The sequence below is a fragment of the Capricornis sumatraensis genome, chromosome 20 (genome assembly GCF_032405125.1).
Source record: "Capricornis sumatraensis isolate serow.1 chromosome 20, serow.2, whole genome shotgun sequence".
NCBI lineage: Eukaryota > Metazoa > Chordata > Mammalia > Artiodactyla > Bovidae > Capricornis > Capricornis sumatraensis.
In genome coordinates, this window is record NC_091088.1 from 57,604,438 (window position 1) to 57,622,570 (window position 18,133).

General features: G+C 40.8%; 1 protein-coding gene across 1 annotated transcript; it reads right to left on the minus strand.

The window, feature by feature from the left end:
- Positions 1 to 4,808: 4,808 nt before the first annotated feature.
- Positions 4,809 to 10,767, minus strand: LOC138096829 (zinc finger protein 233-like). Its single transcript, XM_068993086.1, has 3 exons — positions 10,735 to 10,767; positions 7,533 to 7,659; positions 4,809 to 4,921 (listed from the first exon to the last, which is right to left on the minus strand). Exons 1-3 carry the CDS (start codon positions 10,747 to 10,749, stop codon positions 4,809 to 4,811), a joined length of 255 nt encoding a protein of 84 aa, XP_068849187.1. The 5' UTR covers positions 10,750 to 10,767.
- Between the last annotated feature and the right edge of the window lie 7,366 nt (positions 10,768 to 18,133).

Here is an 18,133-nt window from a genome sequence, read left to right on the forward strand (position 1 = left end):
GTACATTTTCCTCCAAGAATGGTGGGCTCGCCAAGAGGGAAATTCTTGACTTTTTATGTCATTGGAACCGTCTCCTATGTGAGTCAAGACATAGTTCTCATCTTCAGAAATCTGAATTGGTATTCCTCCCCAAACCTGGCAGAGGGAATCATCTTGTTTTTGCAACTGAGAAATATTCTCTTGGAAGTTTCTCATGGAATCTTGACACCCAGTTAACCTGCCTGCACCTTGTTGCCAGGACTGCCAGGTGGAAAGCGCTTTGGGGGAAAAGCAGCTTAATCCCACTTCTTGAATACTTTCCATATTATGTGGACTCTTGGTTCCTATAAGAATAAACAGATTTTAGACATGTGCACAATGAATGCTTTTATTCAGAGATTTCAAGATTCTGCACTTAGATCATGACATAAAACTTCAATAAACTGGAGGAAAGTTTGTTACTACCTCTGACAATACTTAGAATATCGTTTACCTTTGGCTACACCAGGAATAGAAGTAGGATCCACAGAATTTGGGCTATGCATATGCCTCAAAATCGGCTATGCAATGCAACCTGGACCTCAAAGATGGTGGCTCTGTTCAAAAGGCCTAGTTAAACCATGCACACATTATCATGGGCTGCCTGGAGATTCCAAGGAAAAAAACAGAAGGGGGTAGTCTCAAACTGGAAAGAATATAGTTTCAAGTGGACAAATGTGTTTTGCCACACACAAGATCATGTGTTAAATGCTATGCAGATGAAGGTAAACAGAGACTTGTAATCGATTCTTGAGGTCTTGTTTGGCCTGTCTCTAATGAGTCCATTTTCATGAGACTAATGAGTTCTCCTATGTCATTGTAAGCCATAACCAGTTTTAACTCCTTTTAAAAGATACTTTGCAATTACCAAGGGCCATGGGGCAGGTGAAATGTGAAACACTGTGACAGAATTGCACAGGCAAGATGGGAATTTGCTCTATGACTCAAGAAACTCAAACCAGGGCTCTGTAACAACCTAGAGGGGTGGGATGAGAAGGGAGGTGGGAGGGAGGGTCAAAAGGGAAGGGACGTAGGTATATCTATGGCTGATTCATGTTTATATTTGGCAGAAACCAACACAATACTGTAAAGCAAGTATCCTTCAATTAAAAATAAATAAATTTAATTCAACAAAGAATTGCACAGGCAAGTTTCAAGGTCCTTTGAGGCAACTTAACAAGCAAAACTCAATGAACACTGACTTTGTCATTTTGCTGATAAAGTACTTTAACGTTTAGGGAATCTGAGGCACTGGAAGAGTTGAAGATGGGCATGTTTGGGTGGAAATGGCTTGTCTGTTAGTTACTAAAGCTCAGGTTATCAGCAGGCAGCGTATCATTCACATCCTAGAGGGAACTATACTTATTCCCGGAGAGCAAGTGGTCCAACAGGGCTGAAGCAATAACATGCACTCTCCTAATACTTGGCAAAATATTCATTCTCTTACAGTATCCGAGGTGAGGGGGAAAAGGCAGTAAAAGGGGATTCTTTCTCATAACGTGACTATTGTCTTCAAATGCAATAATTCTTCCTTATCTACTTGTGTTTTCCTGTCTCTAAACATTGGAGTGTATTACACACAAGGAAGCGCACTTTGCTGTGTGCACTGTCCCACCCTTACTGCCGAGAACAAGCCTAGTGAACAGTAGCTGCTCAATGAGCATTTAATGAATAGATCACAGCTTGAGTCATTCTCAGTCACAGAACTGAAAGGGCATGCATGTGTAAGTTACTTTTTATGGGAAGAAGCTGGTGATGGCAATTTTACTACACAGCTAGAAGGCTGTATGAGAGGCAGGGTTACACTCAGTTATCACTTGCCAGTGAGAAAAGCAAAGGTCACAAGAATCTTGTGGACTGTGTCTTTTTAATTTTGAAAATAACCTTTGAAATGGTGTAGTTTTTCTCACACAAAATCTAACTCTTAGGCCCACCCTATCGCCAACTTTTAAAACAAGGTAAAAAAAAAAAAAGGGTGACACTGACGACTGTGCGGCAACAGGCTCTGGGGCAATGCATTGGCTGCAGGGCCTATCGCATGTCTATCTGTACTCACCGCAGTACTTAAAAACAAGAATGCTTAGCGATGTCTTCGGTTTCTCAAAAGCAAGGCTTTCAGTTATTATACTAACATTTTGTCACCTAAAGATGAAATGGAGTTCCCTGGTGGTCCAGTGGCTAGGACTCCATGCTCCCAATGCTGGGGGACCCGGGTTCCATCCCTGGTGAGGGAACTAGATCCCACATGCTGCAACTAAGACCTGGTACGCTGCATGCAAGCTAAATGCTGCATGTTATAGCCACATATTGGATTATGTAGCAATGATTTTTTTTAAAAAAAAGAGTTATAATCTCAGATTGGGAGGGATTTCCCCAAGGTACCATGAAGGAGAAAAATTAGTACTTTAAAAATAAGAATATATAGTTTCAAAACTTTGCATGAATATAAGGTATAAACATGATAATATATGGAAATACTAAATAATAAGGTACTTCAAAATATGACATCGCATCCCTACTGACACTATCAGGCAGGGGGCTAGCACACCACGGCCCTAGCTGTTTTTGTATAGCCTAGGAACAAGAACAGATTTTACATTTTTCAAACTGGTGTAAGAAAAAACATTTGGTCTCTTTAACAGAGATCAAATATGGTCAGCAAAACCTAAAATATTTACCATCTGGACCTTCAGAGAAAAAGTTTGCCGACATTTTCTCTGAAGAGTATATTGCCTGTATGACCTTGAACCTGAACTGAGATAACAACAGAAAAATCATAGAAGTGAAGTAATTTGTTTTGAAATTTTCAATTGACTCTCATTCCTACCCAGGAGCATTTCCAGCTGCACAGCTGTGACCACGGCTTTTGACATCAGAGTCTGAGGACTCAAGAAACATTACTAGAATGTTTGGACTCACACAGATGTCCAGCTTGGAAGTTCTACTTTAAAAAGAAAATTACAGCCCAGTACCCCCTTGTGAACACGATGCAAAAATCCTCAACAAAATATTCTGAATTCAACACACATTAAAAAATCGTACAAGACAATCACGTAGGACTTATTCTAGGAATGCAAGGATGGTTCAACATCTTCAAATCACTACATGTGACACCCAGTATTAGCAAAATGAAGGATAAAAATCATATGATCAAAAGCAACAAAAGCAAAAATAAACAAGTGGGACTACATCAAACTAAGAAGCTTCTGCACAGCAAAGGAATCCAACAGCAAAATGAAAAAGCAAACTTACTGAATGGGAGAAAATATTTGTAAATCATGTATTTGATAAGCGGTTAATATCCAAACTACATAGAGAATTCATACAATTCAATAGCAAAAAACAAACTATTCAATTTAAAAAAAGTGGGCAGAAGACCTGAATAGACATTTTCCCAAAGAAGACACACAGCTGGCCAACAGGTTCATAAAAAGATGCTCAACAACATTAATCACCAGGGAAATGCAAGTCAAAATTACAATGAGCGATCAACTCCCATCTGTTGGAATGGCTATTATCAGAAAGATGTGCGTGTGTGCTCTGTCACTTCAGTTGTGTCTGACTCTTTGCGACCCAATGGACTGTGGCTCACTAGGCTCTAAGACAAGAGATGACAAATGCTGGCAAGGATGCAGAGAAAAGGGAAGCCTTGTACACTGTCGGTGGGAATATAAGTTGGTGCAGCCACTATGGAAGTCGTCATGGAGGTTCCTCAAAAAATTAAAAATAGAATTATATAACTCAGCAATTCTACTTCTAGGTATTTATCTGAAGAAAAAGAAAACACTAACTTGAAAAGATACAGCCCACAGGGTTGCAAAGAATTAGATATGACTGAACAACAAATGTATACTGTACATGTACACTGCAGAATTATTTATAACAGTCAAGATAAAGGAACAATCTTAGTGTCCACTGATGGATAAACGGATAAAGAAAATTCAATAATAAATAAAAATGAAATCTTGCCATTTACAGCAATACAGGTAGACCTTGGAGGTATTTAAAGACAAATACTGCTCAATCTCTATTATATGTGGAATCTAAAACCACTCCCCAACACACACACACACCAAGAAAGCTCACAGATAACAGATGGTTGGTTGCAAGAGGCAGCAGTTTGGGGATGGGAGAAATAGGTGAACTGACTTTTTTTTAATTTAAACAAACTGAATAAAATTAAAAAAAAAAAAAAAGGAAACTGTAGGTAGGTCAAGAGAGTGTTACATATTAGAGGATGGGACAGTAAGAAGTAAGACCAGAATGAGAAAATAAAGAACTGGGCATTTGACTGAGGAAGTTAATGCGAGAGTGTCTCACCTGAAATTGCTGCATGGGAGGGCAGATTATCCTTTAGCACTGATCATTTCTGATATTGCTTTTAGTTGCCTGGCTATTCTTAACCTTTTAGGAATAAGGAGTACCTATCCATGAATACTAAAGGACACCTACACAGAATTAGGACAGGCGTTCAAATGAAGACAGACGACACTCTGGAGTATCGCTCTATCCCATGGTTTACTCTGTATCTGTTGGCTGCCTCAGGGAGGACTGAAGACAGTGAAGACATGCATGTATTAACCGACTCACTCATTCAAGGCACACAGCAAAGCAAGCCAAGTGACCAGAAGCAGAAGCATCACTGAGACAGGTCTGATGGGCAGCAAGTGGGCCAGTGCAGCTGGGACAGAAGAAATGAGCTAGGATAGGAGAAGTTAGAGCAGTGAGGGTACAGACACCTCAGGGCCTGACCCCTTCTGACTCGTGTTCCGGGAGGGGCTCTCTGGCTGCTAGGTGACTGCCGAATGGTTCTCACCTGAACACCCATCTCTCTGGGTCTCCATCATCAAACGCTCTTCTCTCTCCAGCTGGAATATAAGCTCTGGTTTGAAGGGCTGATTTCCTGTAAAAAAGGAGAGAAGAGCAAAAGTTTTCAATTTTCACCAAGTCTAACTTGTGGTTTTTTGTTTTTTTTCCCCTCCTGAATCATATTTTTGTTTTTGGGTTTTTTTTTTCCTTCTTCTGATTCATATTTTTGGAGTCATATCTAAGAAACCTTTGCCTAACCAAGGTCATGAAAATTTTCTCCTGTGTTTCCATCTACAAGTTTCACACTTCTACATTTTATATTAGGCCCTTCATCCACTTTGAGTTAATCTTTCATTTTGTAGGTGGGAGGCATGCAAATATATGCATACAGAAGTCCAAGTGTTCAGCACTATCTGTTGAAAAAATACTTTCTCCAGTGAATTGCCTGGGCCCCTGCAGTAGAGTTGCTTATTCCGTTCACTGCAATAAACAAATCCACTAAGAAGTGTTGAGGGTTGCAATTCATTCTCCCATCCTCCTCCAACTAGACCTAAAACTAAAGGTATAGAGAGTTATAAACTGTATTCCTTAGCTACTTCCATGAATCCTTTCTTTTCTGTTTACTGTGGTTAAGGTATTCCTTTCAAACACAATTCATTTTTCTTTTCAATGATCATCACTTCACATTCTTTTTCACTTTTTAGAATGTGTTGAACTAAATATTTTCTTAAAAGACTTTTTTGATGTGGATCATTTTTTAAAAGTCTTTATTGAATTTGTTACAGTCTTGCTTCTGTTTTATGTTTTGTTTTGTTTTGTTTGGCCACGAGGCATGTGGGATCTTAGTTCCCCAACCAGGGACTGAACCTGCATCTTCTGCACTGGAAGGTGGAGTCTTGACCACTGGAGCACCAGAGAAGTCCCCTAACATATTTTCAAAAGTCCAAACTAGACAGAAAGGTGTTACTCAGATAAGTGTGACTCTCTCAAACACCCCTTCCACGCCATCACAATTTACCATTGACAAGAAACTAAATTCATGATTTCCTGATTAATCCTTGTGTTGCTTACATATATTTACTTATTTTCCCTTTTTTCCCTTACACAAACTAGTAAGTATACTATTAATGCTCTTTTGTACTTGGTTATCTTCAGGGAAAATTCCTACAGGTGAGTTGCTGAGAAAGGGTAAATCCATAGTTCTGTTGCTGCTAAGTCACTTCAGTCGTGTCTGACTCTGTGTGACCTCATAGATGGCAGCCCACCAGGCTCCCCTGTTCCTGGGATTCTCCAGGCAAGAACATTGGAGTGGGTTGCCATTTCCTTCTCCAATAGTTCTGTTAGACACTGTCAAATTCTTCTCCAAAGGGGTGGTTTCGTGTTGCATTCCCACTGTCAAAACATGAAAGTGCTTTATTCCCCACAACCTTGCCCCCCCCCAAAATAGTGTTAAGTTTCTGAATTCTGGGGGACTTCCCTAGTGGTCCAGTGGTTAAGACTCGGGGCTTTGACTGCTGGGGCCTGGGTTCAATCCCTGGTTGGGGAATGAAGATACCATAACCTTCATGAGACAGACAAAAAAAAAAAAGTTTTTGAATTTTTGCTAACCTCATGAATGAAAAATGGTGTTTCAGTATAATTTGAATTAGTACCTCTCTTACTTTGAATGAAACTGAATAAATATTCATATGTATATATATTTATATATTTGCATGTATGTGTATGTACATGAATACAGGTGTACACACCCAGACACACCCCTAATCCTAGCTCTAAGCCCTGAGACTAGGAAACAAAGATACCACAGTGGCAAGGACAGTTCCTAGCATCCAAGGCCTATTCTGTAACCTTTCCATATAACAGCATAGCTTTGGGTATGACAGCTTTTAGTGAGTCCTCAGAGTCCTCTAGTAAATTATTTGAGGCTCTGGGCACCCCTCAGCTTGCCACTGGTGTCAGAGTGTAGTCCTCGGGATTCCTGAACTCGGCCTGCACACAGAAGCATGTAGGCATATTAGGGCCGTGGCATGTGTAAATTACCCTCAAATGGTTCAGATATAAATTATGCATATGAGAAAAGAGCATTCACATAAATGATAAAGTAAATGGGGTGAAATATTACTCTAGGTGTGTGTGCTGCGCTCAGTCCTGTCTGTCTCTTTGTCACCCATGGACTGTAGCCTGCCAGGCTCCTCTGTCCATGGGATTTTTCAGGCAAGAATATAAGAGTGGGTTGCCATTTCCTCCTCCAGGGCATCTTCCCGATTTAGGGATCGAACTTAAGCTCCTGTGTCTCCTGCATTATAGGCGGATGCTTTACCACTGAGCCATAGGTAAAAGCGATGGGGGTATTCTTGTTCTATACTTTTGCAAATTTTCTGTATGTTTGAAGGTATGTCACTAAAGCAGAAAAACCAAAATACCTCGGAAAAACCACAGCTACAGTTACTGGCACCATGAAAATCTGAAAAGCTGCAGCAACTCAACTTTATGGGGCAGGACCACAAGCTCCCCATTCATATTAATAGTTCAAGGGACAGATTTTTTTCCTGGACAGAAACACACTGTCTCTGTCTTTGGGATTACTAGGACTTGTAGGTATCTAAGCTGAGAGGACGATTTTAGGAGTTCCAGAGCTTCAAATGACTGCACCCACAAAGGTATCCCAGGAGGCTGACACTGAGCCCCCGAGGCGCTGTGCTCACCCACTGAGAGCAGGTTCCGGAAGTTCTCCAGCATCACTTCCTGGTACAGCTTCCTCTGAGCCGAGTCCAGCAGCCCCAGCTCCTCCTCGGTGAAGACCACGGCCACGTCCTTGAAGGACACTGGCTCCTATGACACCAAACATGCACACACAATGTTTATGGAAGAGGGACAGCCCCGAGAAAGTGTCAAGGACGGGAGGTGGTTCCGGATTCCCAAGGACCGAGTCACATTTCAGCAGCTGCCTTCTGTTTGCCTTTCACACTGCTGATTCGATCCACCAGAAAGGCTGCAGGAAAAGGAATCCTTGCACTTTAAACTGCTGCCTTTTGACAGTACCCCTGTAGGTAAGTCCCTGGAACTCTGCTGCATTGCATGGGCTGCTAGAAAAGCTTTAGTTCCAACGGCGTGCAATGGAGTCTGTTTTCCCTCTTTTTATATACATATACCGCTTATTTGATGTGCCAGACTTACAGGGCATGAGTCACTCTTCCTATCCAAGTATGGAGCCCCTCCTCTGTGCCCCCATACAGATGTGCAGCATTTATGGACACAGCTCTGGGGCCTCATTCTGCTCTGGGGCCCTGGACCCAGTCCTCATCCTCTCTTCATTTGCAGGCTGGTAACTGTACCTTAGGGTACTGGTAGTAATAAAATGAGTGACTATAGGTAAAACACTTAGGAACAGTGCCTGGTACATAGCATGTACCCAATGTGTGCATACTAAGTCACTTTAGTTGTGTCCGACTCTTTGTGACACTATGGACTGTAGCCCACTAGGCTCTTCTGTCTGTGGAATTCTCCAGGCAAGAATACTGGAGTGGGTTGCCATGACCTCCAGGAGATCTTCCAACCCAGGGATCGAAACCGCGTCTCTTTACATCTCCTACATTAGCAAGCAGATGGGTTCTTTACCACTAGAGCCACCTGGGGAGCCCAGTTCAGTTCAGCCGCTCAGTCGTGTCCGACTCTGCAACCCCATGAACCGCAGCACGCCAGGCCTCCCTGTCCATCACCAACTCCTGGAGTTCACTCAAACTCATGTCCATCGAGTCGGTGATGCCATCCAGCCATCTCATCCTCTGTCGTCCCCTTCTCCTCCTGCCCCCAATCCCTCCCAGCATCAGAGTCTTTTCCAATGAGTCAACTCTTCGCATGGGGTGGCCAAAGTACTGGAGTTTCAGCTTCAGCATCACTCCTTCCAAAGAACACCCAGGGCTGATCTTTAGAATGGACTGGTTGGATCTCCTTGCAGTCCAAGGGACTCTCAAGAGTCTTCTCCAACACCACAGCTCAAAAGCATCGACTCTTCGGGAGCCCAAGTATCTAATAAATGCTAACTATTATTATGATTACTATTACCATCATCACTGCTGACATTTCACTTCAGGGCTACACAGTAATTCAAGGAATTGGTGGTTGAGAATATAGTGAACTGATACAAATAATGCATGCTTGTTTAGTTTCAGAGTATATATTATTAACAATGTTGCAAGATCATTTCCATACAGACCTTAGTCCCTAGAACTCTGCTGGTTATCTCCTGAAGATAAATTACTAAGAGTAGAAATGGTAATGTTGAAGAAAAACAAACTTTAAAGTTTTGAGACCATAATGGCAAGTGTTTCCTCCAAAAAGATTTTTCTTAATTTATTCTGCTTCCAAGAAATTATAAATTTCTAAGCCTCCATACTCTGGACAACAACGGACATGAATACTTATAAGCAAAAACCAAAAAACTTTGATAATCTCAGAAGTCAATTTGGGAAGCCAAAACTAGTCTCAAAAACTTTCACAAAATTGATAAGCAATTCCTCTCTTTTCATATGTTTACTGGTCATCTCTGTTTCTTGTTTTGTAATAACATTCATTCACTTGGGGACACTAAGGCCTTTTCTTCCATATATGATATAAAGACTCTTCTTCCTACCTTGTTATCTTTTAATTTTTATTTGCTAATAGGGAAATTTAAAATTTCTATATGAAGACCTGCTCAACACTGCATTTGTTCTGGCTGGAGCTTCAAACATCACAACTTCAAGTCTTGGTCTCTGAATGAGAACTCTGGTTTGGTTTGTTTTTTCGTTTTTGCTTTGTGTCTCTTTCCACCCTAATAGTATGCCTGATACTCTTGGTCCAGAAAGACTTTGGAATTGGCCAGACACGTGCCTACTGTAGAAACCTGAACAGGATCTGAACTTACATGAACCTCTTATTTTCATGTTGATGGTGAAGATGATTCAGTCCCTCTCAGAGCAGTGAAGAGAGTTACAGATGGGAAGTTACCTGAGTCTTTTTTTTGGAGTATAGTTTGTTTACAAAGTTGTGATAGTTTCTGCTACACAGTGTCTGTATGACTTACAGTATGACTAAAATTTTACAATTAAGTACCTGTACTGCTCTAATAAATTCATGAATGGTATAACACAGAAAGGTACACAGACAGACACAGACACATACAAAGAAAGCTTTCAGGTCCTGGAAAGAAAGAATCTAGATCTTTTTGAATGAAAATAGCTAACAGTCTTTTTCTGAGGTCAGCCTCAGTATGATTCTGTTAGACAAAACTACTCTTTAGCTATTCTTTATACAAAGTCTGTGGGGTACCACTTAAAAAAACTTATTAAAAAAAATTTTTTTTTAAGTTTTGAGTCCCTAGAACATTGGACAAATAATATTAGAATTCTCTCAGAATTACTCTGAGTAAAGATTAAATATAGGGAAAATGATTCTGTCGTGTAAAACTGCAAGAATCATCAAGACGTTAAAGGTTGTGAATGAGGAATACTTTTTTTAAACGGAGGAGAGTGTATAGTAGTTCACTGAAATAATAGATGACAAAGATTGAGTGCTATAATCTTATGTGAAAAAAAGACAATTCTAAATTGTATCTATTATTGCAAGTCTAGTTATGAATGCACGTGAAAAATAAACATAAACAACAAGTGATTTGTAGGCAGGGTAAGAATGTGTGGGCCTTCCCATTTTAAAAATTTCCATTCTCTTTCACACTATTAGTTGTGAAAAACATGGTAATATACAAAAACTGAGAAAGGAAATTTTAAAGAAAGTGAACCAAGAGAGCATGGCACACAAATGGTATTAAATGCGGCCATTCTTTACTCTTGGCAAGGAAGAGAAATAAGGTATCCACTGAGAAATGAAATTACCTGTTAGGTGACAGAAATAAAAAATCCAACTCACCTGGAACTTCATCATCTTCTTGTCCTTTTCCTGGGGAAAGGCAGAGACCTGAAGAGACACAAAACCAGAAAGAGGCCATGAGGGAGGGGGAAACGCATCTCTGTGCAAATCAGAAAAAGGTGTCCCTTCTCCTGGGCAGATGCAGCCACACACACCTTCACAGGCAGGGTGTGGGCGGGGGTCTAACCATCCCTAGGCTAACCCGGCAGGATGCCCACCAGCGAGGGGCAGCCTGCACCGCCACACCCTGCAGCCCTCACACAGCTCAAGCCTCCCCAGATTCGCACTGTGAACCTGGGGAACATGGAAAAGGAGACACAGTTAAGTGGGAGAGGAGAGGTGCTTGTTAAAAGTACCTCTGGGGAAAATTAGCTTTTAAAACCTCTAATTGCTATATATTTGCTGCACATTTGCTCTATATTCCTTGTGTGTGTGCCAAGTCACATCTGACTCCTGGTGACCCAGTGGACTGCAGCCCACCAGGCTCCTCAGTCCATGGAATCAGGCAACAATACTGGAGTGGATTGCCATTTCCTTCTCCAGGGGATCTTCCCAACCCAGGGACCAAACCCATATCTCTTGCATCTCCTGCATTGGCAGGCGGATTCTTTACCACTGCACCTCCTGGGAATTGCTCTATATTGGCACTGTTAAAGATTTGCTATAGATTTTTTAACCATGGTTAAATCAACCTCTCTAGGCTTACTTCTGTCAGCTGCATTCAACACTAGGATTGTAATAGTACAAACACCATAAGATTGCTGTTAGGATACATGAGTGAATAGTAGAAAACTGCTGTAAATACACCAGTGTTTTAGATTAATATCTGGTAGCTTCAGAGAAAGTGAAAGTGAAGTGAAGTCGCTCAGTTGTGTCCGACTCTTTGCGATCCCATGGACTGTAGTCTACCAGGCTTCTCCATCCATGGGATTTTCCAAGCAAGAGTACTGGAGTGGGGTGCCATTGCCTTCTCCAGGGGATCTTCCTGACCCAGGGGTTGAACCCGGGTCTCCCGCATTGCAGGCAGACGTTTTACGCTCTGAGCCGTCAAGGAAGAAGCAGGCACTATTCTGCAATATAAAACAGTCCTTCAAATGGGGGTTGTAAGAAATCTGGGCAGCAGAGATTTATGGTTTTTCACTTAATAATTTGTTGCCCTGATAATATTGCAGGTGGCCAAAAGGTTCATTCGCATTTTCCGTACCATATTAGGGAAGAACCCAAAAGAACTTTTTCACCAACCCAATAACGTTCATTTAGACTTTGAGACCACCCTTCTGAGATGCTTAATGGCTGGTGAATATTCCTCCTGAAGCTGGAGGAGATTCCAGTGGTACATCCCTCTTCCCATGTGGGTATAGTAAAGATTATAGAAGCCCACGATGATACTGTATCTAGGTGAAGCACTGGCTCCGTGCTTGACCCAAGGGAGGATCCAGAAACCACGAGCTTGACTTCTTGGGTTCTTCCTCGACTTCCCTGGTGGCTCAGATGGTAAAGCGTCTATCTACAATGCGGGAGACCTGGGTTCGAGCCCTGGATTGGGAAGATCCCCTGGAGAAGGAAATGGCAATCCACTCCAGGACTATTGCTGGAAAATCCCATGGACAGAGGAGCCTGGTAGGCTACAGTCCACGGGGTCGCAAAGAGTCAGACACGACTGAGCGACTTCACTCCTCGAGGTTATTTACCATTCTCAACAGTCATTTACTGTTATCTATCTTCTTTACTATTCTCAAGCAACTTCCAAGTCATCTGTGGAAGAAAAAGAACTCAAAAGAAGGGAGGGAGGGCTAATCACAGGCTTTGTGGCCACATAGTGTCTCTGTGGAATAAGGTTCCTTTTGTTCCTTTTACAACCTTTAAATGTAAAAACCATTCTCAGCTGGGGAGGGAGAGGAGCTTTACAAAAATAAACCATGGGCAGTAGTTTGCCCACCTGCATTCTCCACCCTCTTAGGTTTTTCTGAAGTCTTTACTGAATTTGTTACAATACTGCTTCTGTTTTGTGTTTTTTTGGCCTGTGAGGCACTGATCTTATTAGTTCCTCCACCAGGGACTGAACCCACACCCCCTGCGTGGGAAGGAGAAGTAACAGTGGACTGCCAGGGAGGTCCGAGCCCTCTTAGCTTTTAACACTCAGCTGGTCCAAGATACCTTTTGACAAGTTTGGCTGTGATCTTATTAATCCCTAAAACCCACTTTGCCATTCTAATAGAAGCAATGCTTTGTCCAAGCAAGCAATGAAGGAGGGTGTGGGAGAGGTGTCAGTCCCTGGGTTGGGAAAATCCCCTGGAGGAGGGCATGGCAACCCACTCCAGTATTCTTGCCTGAAGAATCCCACAGACAGAGGAGCCTGGTGGGCTACAGTCCATAGGGTCACAAAGAGTCACAGGACTGAGCACCTAGTTAGCAAAGTAAAAGTTTGCAAGTTAATTAACCCCTCAATGCCTCTGTTTCTTCATCGGCAAAATGTAAATAAAAACAGGAAGGATTCTGTAGTGGTCCAGTGGTTAGGAATCCACACTTTCACTGTCCAGGGTGCTGGTTCAATCCCTTGTTGAGGAACTAAGATGCCACAGGCAGCATGACATGGCCCAAAATAAATTTTTCTAATGGAAATAAAAATAGGTTTATCATGGAGAATACATGAGTTAAGGCATCAGAGCATTAGAAAGCCAGTGAGGTTCATTATAAGCACCCAATAAAGATTAGCTATTATTAGTGTCATCCTCATTGTCACCATGAAATATACAGAAGCCACACATTAGCCCTGGTTTGTTTCTAAGTATATTTATTTTAGGTAGTAATTATCAGTAGGCATATATCACCTCTTGAATATTCCTAAAAAGCTGGTGGCTTCAGCATCCCACCAAAACTGACTGTAATATGAAACGTGTATGAAAGTAAAGTCATTTCAGTGATAAGTAACTTTGTTGGAGTCACAAATAGTGCCAAGTGACTTTGTCAGTTTCCACTGCTGTCGAAAGTTAAAACAAGGAATATCTTCATTCCTGCACAATCTTTTAGTGTGATGCGATGGCCAAAACTCACAGGATTTACACTAAAAGTAATTCTACTGTATGTAGGTTAAACAATAAATGTTTAAAAATTGAATGAAGCTGTTCAGCAAGCACTTTTCCAACCTTAAAATAGATAAAGATCACCTGGGGTTCCTATTAAAAGGAAGCACCTTGGTCCCACCCCTACCAACAAAATTCTAGCTAAATTGGTATGAAACTGGATCCTAGGACTTGCCTCGGTACAGAGCTCCCAGGCAATAATGCTGCTTGAAAGACGCCAGAGAAAAACAATGCATTGCCACAGGGGTACAGTGATTCAAACAGTTCCAGATTTTTCATCAGAAATCACGAGGCCAGAAGGAAGTAGCACAATAGTTTTAAAGGAGTGAAAAAAAAGAACTGTCAAAGCAGACTTGTACACTAAAGACAACAGTTTAGAAAAATATTTAGGGATGAAGTTTCGTGAAAATGTTCTCTGATAAACTCAGAATTCATAGGGAGCCTACTTGCCTTAAAAGGATTGGTAAAGGGAAACTTTCAAAGGCAACAAGGGGAAAAAAAAATGTATCATCAGGAAGGAGTCACAGACCAGTAAATATCTGGGAAAACATGGTAGATGACTTATCTCTTGAGTTCTTTAAAATATATTTTGCCACTGGAAGCAAAAATTATAACACTGACAGTTTTCAAAGTATATATTGGGTTGGCCAAAAAGTTCTGATTTGTCCGTAAGAATTTTTTATATGACAAGTAGAACATAAACATAACGCATTATTTTTTCTCTGGGTAATGCTTTTTGGTTTCTTTCTTTGTCTTTAGTTTAGAGTTTATCCTGTTTGGGATGTGCTCAACTTCTTAGAAGAAAACCTCTAGGTTACACTTCAGATGCTAGAAAAGAGAAGCAAAATAAACCCAAGTCAAACAAAAGAAAGGAAAAAATAAAGGTAAATGCAGAAATCAATGAAATTGAAAACAGATGTGTAATAGAGCCAAGTCAATGGAACCAAAAGTATTCTTTTTTTTTTTCTTACCGTAACAAAAACTCTAGCAAGAATGACAAAGAATAAAAGAGAGATTTTTAAAAAGTTACCAGTATTAGGAAGGAAAGAGTACATATCATGACTTCCAGAAGAAAACATAAGAGAAACTCTTCCTGGCTTCGAGTTAGGCAGAGTTCTTAGATGTGAAAAGCACAACTCATAAAACACTGATAAATCAGACTTCATCAAAATTAAAACTTTTGCTCTGCAAAATACACTGTTCAGAGGATGAAAAGACAAGCCAGTCTGAGAAAAAATATTTGCAAATGACATCTGACAAAGAACTTATATTTAGAATACATGAATAACTCTCAAACATCAATAGTGAGGAAAATACAACTCAGTTACTCAATTTAAAATTTAGCAAAACATATAAACATTTTAGTAAAGAAGATAAATAAACTGAAGAAAAGCTGTATCCGCTGAACATTATTAGTCATTAGAGAAATGTAAATTAAAGTCACAATAAGATAACACTTTATTATGATATAATAAAGTTTTTTAAAAAACCAACAGAAAATACGAAGTGCCGACAAGGATGTGAAGCACCTGGAACTCTTGTGTATCATTAATGGGAACGCAAAACAGCAGATATCCTGGAGAACAGTTTGGCTGCTTCTTACAAAGTTACACATACATTTTCTATATGACCCACCAATCCCATTCCTGGTTATAAATTCTAGAGAAAGAAGCAAACAAAACAAAACAAAACCTTGTACACAAGTGTTTATAACAGCTTACTCATAACTGTCAAAAGCTGGGTAGCTCAGCTGGTTAAAAAATCCGCCTGCAATGCAGAAGACCTCAGTTCAATTCCTGGGTCAGAAGTTCCTCTGGAGAAGGGATAGGTTACCCACACCAGTATTCTTGGGCTTCCCTGGTGGCTCAGACGGTAAAGAATCCGCCTGCAATGTGGGAGACCTGGGTTTGATCCCTGGGTTGGGGAGATCCCCTGGAGGAGGGCATAGCAACCCACTCCAGTATTCTTGCCTGGAGAATCCCATGGACAGAGGAGCCTGACGGGCCACAGTCGACGGGGTCGCAAAGAACCAGACACGACTGAGTGACTAAGCACAGCACAAAAACATCCCAAATTTTCTTCAGTGGGTGAATAAACCAGTATAACCATAAACATAATATTAACCAGCAACAAAAACAAAGTACTGATACACACAAAGAAGTTGGATGAATGTAAAAGGCACTACGCTGGGAAAGGTTCTCGGAACTCCCTGAGATGCTGTTCCTGGCCCTCAATTTGCCCAAATCAAATTTTCCATTAAAAAAAAAAAGGCATTATCTGAGTGAAAGATATCAACCTTAAAGGGTTACACATGGTACAAGTTCATTTAAGTGGCATTCTCAAAAAGATGAAACTATAGGGTTATAGTGGTTTCCAGTGCTTATAGACTCAGTGAGGGGTAATTATAAAGGAAATATAGGAGAATTTTTTTGGGGTAATGGCACTGTTCTGTAGTTGATGATGGGGGTGATAATATAAATCTATACGTGTGGCTAAATTAATAGAATTGTACCCCTGAAAGGGAAAAATAGACAACCTTACTGTATGATGACTGTTTTTTAAAAACCTGCCTCTCCTCTGTAAAATGAGGGTAACTGTTGAGACATAAGGTAGTATCTGTAAGTCACTGGAAACACTGCCTACTCATAAAACACAATCTATAAATGTTTGCTATCATCATTTCTATCAATGTGTTTCCTAGGAAGCTTGTTTTATATCATGAAAAGAACTGTTCAGAAACATTTCAATAACCTGAAATAAATGGTGGACCCTATAACTTACCAATATTAAAGGCAATTAAGGAGTGTCCCCATGGGTTTCTTCTTTTCTATTTCTGTTTTTACCTAATTCCAATTTCACGAATTTTGCACTGTAAACCCTTGGTGCTGACAGTCTGCTGAGTGGCTACTCTAACTTCAAACCCTTGCCAATCTTGTCCCATGTGCTGGGCACACAGAGGAAACTATGACGTGGTCCCAGGAACAGAATTTTCAGTGTACGAAAAAGAGACAAGAAACAAAGAGTGGTCCAATGGCTATGACTCCACGTTTCCAATGCACGGGACCCAGGTTTGATCTCTGGTGGAAGAACTAAGGTCCCAAACGCTGCAGGGCAACTACTGAGCCTATCCATTCTGGAGCCCGTGTGCCACAGCTACAGAGAACCTCTGCCCCACGACAAAAGATTCGGCGTGCCGCAATGAAGATCCTGAGTGCCACAACTAAGACCCAATGCAGCCAAATAAATATATATTAAAAAAAAAAAAGAGCCCTAAGACATAGGTAAGTCAAACTGTACAGCAGAAAACAAATGTTACCACCATCACTCTCCAAAGCGCAATGCTCTCATGTCCCCTCACTTTCTCAAATGAGTGTCATTTTCCAAGCTGCAAAAATAAACACCTTAAAGTAGCTGCTAACATCTCCCTTTCTTGGTTTTGCATATAAACAATGTGTCATAATCAGTTTTGGGCAGTTATAATCAAAAATCGATCACTATTGTACTGACTCAGTGTTGGAGACTTGCTTTAAAATACTGAACAACAACAAAAATCGGGAGGGAGGATGTGTTGATACAAGACTGACAAATGATAACAAGGGTTGAATTTGGGTGATGGTTCTCCAAGGGTTCATTATTTTATTCTTATTACATTTGGCTCTGCTTGTAAATTTCCATTGTAAAAATTTAATGGGAAAATAAAACCTATCATACCTATCTTGTAAAACTTAAGTAAAAATCCAAAAATAAATCTACAGAACAGGAAAACATTAAAATATTACTATTGTTATCTCTATATCCTGTACTACATCCTTATACTTCACGTTTTTTCTTAATTCTCTATAATATGTAAGCATTATTTTATAATCAAAATATGAGTTACAATATTATTTCAAATAAAACACAAATAAACCGCAGATGCGGAGAAGGCAATGGCAACCCACTCCAGTACTCTTGCCTGGAAAATCCCATGGTCGGAGGAGCCTGCTGGGCTACACAGTCCATGAGGTCATGAAGAGTCGGACAGGATTGAGAGACTTCACTTTCATGCATTGGAGAAGGAAACGGCAATCCACTCCAGTGTTCTTGCCTGGAGAATCCCAGGGACAGAGGAGCCTGGTGGGCTGCCATCTACGGGGTTGCACAGAGTCGGATACGACTGACTGACTTAGCAGCAGCAGCAGAAAACCGCAGATGACTGAAAAGCTATAATGAAAAACTCAAAATTTTCATGGCCTCCTACAAAAATCCAAACATGCCTTCTCAATGTGACACTAAACACATTAAGAAACAAAGCAGCATATTGAAACTTCTTGTTG

Excerpts from the sequence above, each read along its gene's own strand:
- LOC138096829 (XM_068993086.1), bottom strand. Across the intron at positions 4,922-7,532 it reads CCGGAACCTGCTCTCAGTGG|GAAATCAGCCCTTCAAACCA; the intron begins GTGAGCACAGCG and ends CCTTTTTTACAG.